Below are 1,219 nucleotides of genomic sequence, written 5' to 3' on the forward strand. Positions count from 1 at the left end.
AGAGCGTCTTCAGGGTGCGGCTCGTCTGTTTGTTTAAGATACGGTCCGTGGCCGTGGCCATTATGAGCCCAGAGTTTTGACTCCATCATAACAGCGAGATGTTGTTCCTCTTTATTTATAGACACGGTGGAAACAATCTGGAGAATTCGGCTGCTGTTTGCAGCTTGAAGGGAAAAGTTACAAATCTGAATTGTTTTTGTGCGCTCGTGTTTAATTTGCATCATATTTTCGTGTCCTGCTGGTAGTTTTTTTTACATATTTCCCGTGTGTTTCTGCAGGATTTCCTCATCATGTTCGTTCATCATCTGGCGACGATCAGCCTGATCAGTTTCTCGTATGTAAATAACATGTTGCGTGTGGGGAGTCTGGTCATGTGCGTTCACGACACATCGGACTTCCTGCTGGAGGTGAGAACGCATAACAATACTTTTACTGTCACGTTATTCTGCATAATATTCATCAGCCAGCATTTAACTGAGGAGCAGTGTGTAATTTTATACAAAATTACCCACATTAACTTTTTTCCTCAATGGTACATGAATAATTGATTTCTAAATCAACATCTAACTAGATTTTGAAGTGAAATTGGTATTAGTATTTTGATATTTTATTCAGTGCTACATGAGCAGCATTTACAAAACATATATTCAAAAATACCTCTATTTTCTAATAATATTATTATAATATATTGCATATATATTATACATTACATTTATAATAATATTATAAATGTAACGTATAATATATATGCAATATATTACAATAAAATTATAAATCAACATATATTTTATCATTTTATTTTTATTATAGATAGATAGATACCAAATATTATTATTTTATTATTATATTACCATTTAGAAATTAGCATTTAAATGCACTTTTTATTATCATTAATATACTAATAGAATTTTCACTCTTTCCATTGTCATTTCAATTTTAGGTATAGTCATTTTGCTGTGTGTTTTTGTCATTTGTATTATTTTTTTACGTCTATTTAGTGTTTTTTTTAATTAATTAATTAATTTACATGTTTAAATGTTGCCTTAACAGCTTACCTAAAAAAATAAAATACAAGAAATAAGTTTAAAGGGATAGTTCACCCAAAAATGAAAATTCTGTCATTACCGTATTGACCCGAATATAAGACGATGTTTTTTTCTTGGAAATACATCTGAAAAAACGCGGTCGTCTTATATTCAGGGTCTAGACTTTGACATGT

General features: G+C 30.8%; 1 protein-coding gene across 1 annotated transcript in view; it reads left to right on the top strand.

The window, feature by feature from the left end:
- Window positions 1–1,219, top strand: part of LOC107694004 (ceramide synthase 5-like) — a gene marked incomplete at its 5' end in the record, with an annotated part of 25,897 nt that overhangs the window by 19,694 nt on the left and 4,984 nt on the right. Inside the window, one exon of the mRNA XM_016493617.1 lies at window positions 279–407. Coding sequence (XP_016349103.1) covers window positions 279–407 — 129 coding nt within the window. The remainder of the gene's footprint in view (window positions 1–278; window positions 408–1,219) is intronic.

Source organism: Sinocyclocheilus anshuiensis, unplaced genomic scaffold, assembly GCF_001515605.1.
Source record: "Sinocyclocheilus anshuiensis isolate Anshui unplaced genomic scaffold, SAMN03320099.WGS_v1.1 scaffold2340, whole genome shotgun sequence".
NCBI classification, from domain to species: Eukaryota; Metazoa; Chordata; class Actinopteri; order Cypriniformes; family Cyprinidae; genus Sinocyclocheilus; species Sinocyclocheilus anshuiensis.